The sequence below is a fragment of the Triticum urartu genome, chromosome 4, assembly GCF_003073215.2.
Source record: "Triticum urartu cultivar G1812 chromosome 4, Tu2.1, whole genome shotgun sequence".
NCBI classification, from domain to species: domain Eukaryota; kingdom Viridiplantae; phylum Streptophyta; class Magnoliopsida; order Poales; family Poaceae; genus Triticum; species Triticum urartu.
In genome coordinates, this window is record NC_053025.1 from 69293710 (window position 1) to 69295600 (window position 1891).

At 50.0% G+C, this 1891-nt stretch overlaps 1 protein-coding gene across 1 annotated transcript; it reads left to right on the forward strand.

The window, feature by feature from the left end:
- Positions 1–329: 329 nt before the first annotated feature.
- On the forward strand, positions 330–1285 carry LOC125553571 (ethylene-responsive transcription factor ERF022-like). Its single transcript, XM_048717340.1, has one exon. It carries the CDS (start codon positions 486–488, stop codon positions 1041–1043), a length of 558 nt encoding a protein of 185 aa, XP_048573297.1. The 5' UTR covers positions 330–485; the 3' UTR covers positions 1044–1285.
- The last annotated feature ends 606 nt before the right edge of the window (positions 1286–1891 follow it).

Sequence of the window (1891 nt, forward strand, 5' to 3'; positions counted from 1 at the left end):
CACATCATAACAAACTCCAAAACCATTGCACTGTCGAGGAAGCTCCCTCCCACAAAGCAAACCAACATCTCCTAATCCTGCTGCCGGTGGATAATGCACCATCGCGGTATCTCTCTCTTTCTATATCCCAACACACCCATATGGCCATTTATATTTTTTACAAAGAAAAACAGGGAGGCGACACGTATCAGACTCCAGCTGTCTCCACCCAGCTCAAACACCACCTCCCGCCCCATGCATGCACCCATGCACTTCAAGTTTTCAACACACCTCTTCTTCTCTCTCATCTTCACTCCCGCACACCTCACCATCTCTGCATCTCTCTTTCTAGTCGATCTCTGCCCTTTCTATCCCTTCCCTATATATACCCACACGCACGCCTCCAATCCAACACCAACTTAGAGCTCACGCTGCGACACTCCTGCAGCAAACAACTTCTTGTGCTTACACAGGCGCATCACATAGCTTTGATCGTCATTGCTGCGATGGAGGTCGTGCCCGACAATGCCGCCGGCGTTGCGGCGGCCGAGCAGTACCGTGGGGTGAGGAAGAGGAAGTGGGGTAAGTGGGTGTCCGAGATCAGGGAGCCCGGCAAGAAGACGCGCATCTGGCTTGGCAGCTTCGAGTCGCCGGAGATGGCCGCCGTGGCGCACGACGTGGCCGCGCTCCGGCTACGGGGGCACGAGGCCAGACTCAACTTCCCGGGCCTCGCCCACCTCTTCCGCCGGCCTGACACTGCCGAGCCCGACGACGTCCGTGCGGCCGCGCTGGAGGCCGCGGCCCAGGTCCGGTTCAGGCCCGACCTCGTGCTACAGCCGGGCGGCTGTGGCAGCAGCGGCGGCGGCGGCTTCCCTGACCGGCTCGATGACGTGGCGTGGAATGCCCTGCTTCGCTCTGATGATCTGGAGCCCGAGTCGCCCAACATGTGGGCGGAGCTGGCGGAGGCCATGCTGTTGGCCCCACCTGTCTGGGAGGGCAGCGCGGTCGACAATGACGAGTGGTCCCAAGGCTCGCTCTGGGACCCATCTTGCTGGAGCTACTGATCGCACAACTCTTGGTTCGTAGAGGTCGGAATTAATCAAAATTTTCCGAAAGACAACAGAAAATTTAGGGATTCCATCGAGCTTAATTTCCGAACAAATTTAAGTATCGGTAGCTTAAGGGATTCTTATGATAGTTTGTCAGTATTGTGAGTGTGGCATTTCTTTGTACTACAACACGTGCGCGTGGAATTCAGTTGGACACAATAATTAAGTTCCACTGAGAATCAAACCTCCTTTCTAATTACTGGCGCAATCAAATAAATATGAATTGCAATATACATCTGGCGTTCCCTTGGAAAGGTAACCTGAGAGAACAATCATTCCCCAGACAGAAAGGATCAAACGAACATTTTCGTTCGCTAAAAAAACTCACTGCCAGTGAACCCTCTAGAATTGTCATGCAAAAATAGATAAAATTGTTGTGTTGTTGTAAAGGATTTGCCTAAAGTAAAATTTGCCAAAGATTGTCAGAAAATTGCCATGCTACAGCAGAGTTCTTCCATGGGTTTTGGGAAAATCGTCATGATTGAAACATGGAGATTTGCCACTTAAAAAAAAAAGAAATGACGAAAATTGCCATGCTCAAGATTTGTCGTCTTGCGACATCAACGGAAAAAAATGTGGGAATTGCCATGCTGTACAAACATAAAATGACATTCCCGAATGTGTTCGCTTATATTGTCATCCCAAGCAAATCAAATACTGCTGTTATCATGTTGTTCGCTTAAAGGGTGCACGGGATCTGGCGGTGCATAGGGTATTCGTGCCGAAAACCTATAAAACTAACGTCACTTGTATTAGCATTTGAGATAAATTTTGCTGTCATGAGAATTTGTAGGATTAACTTA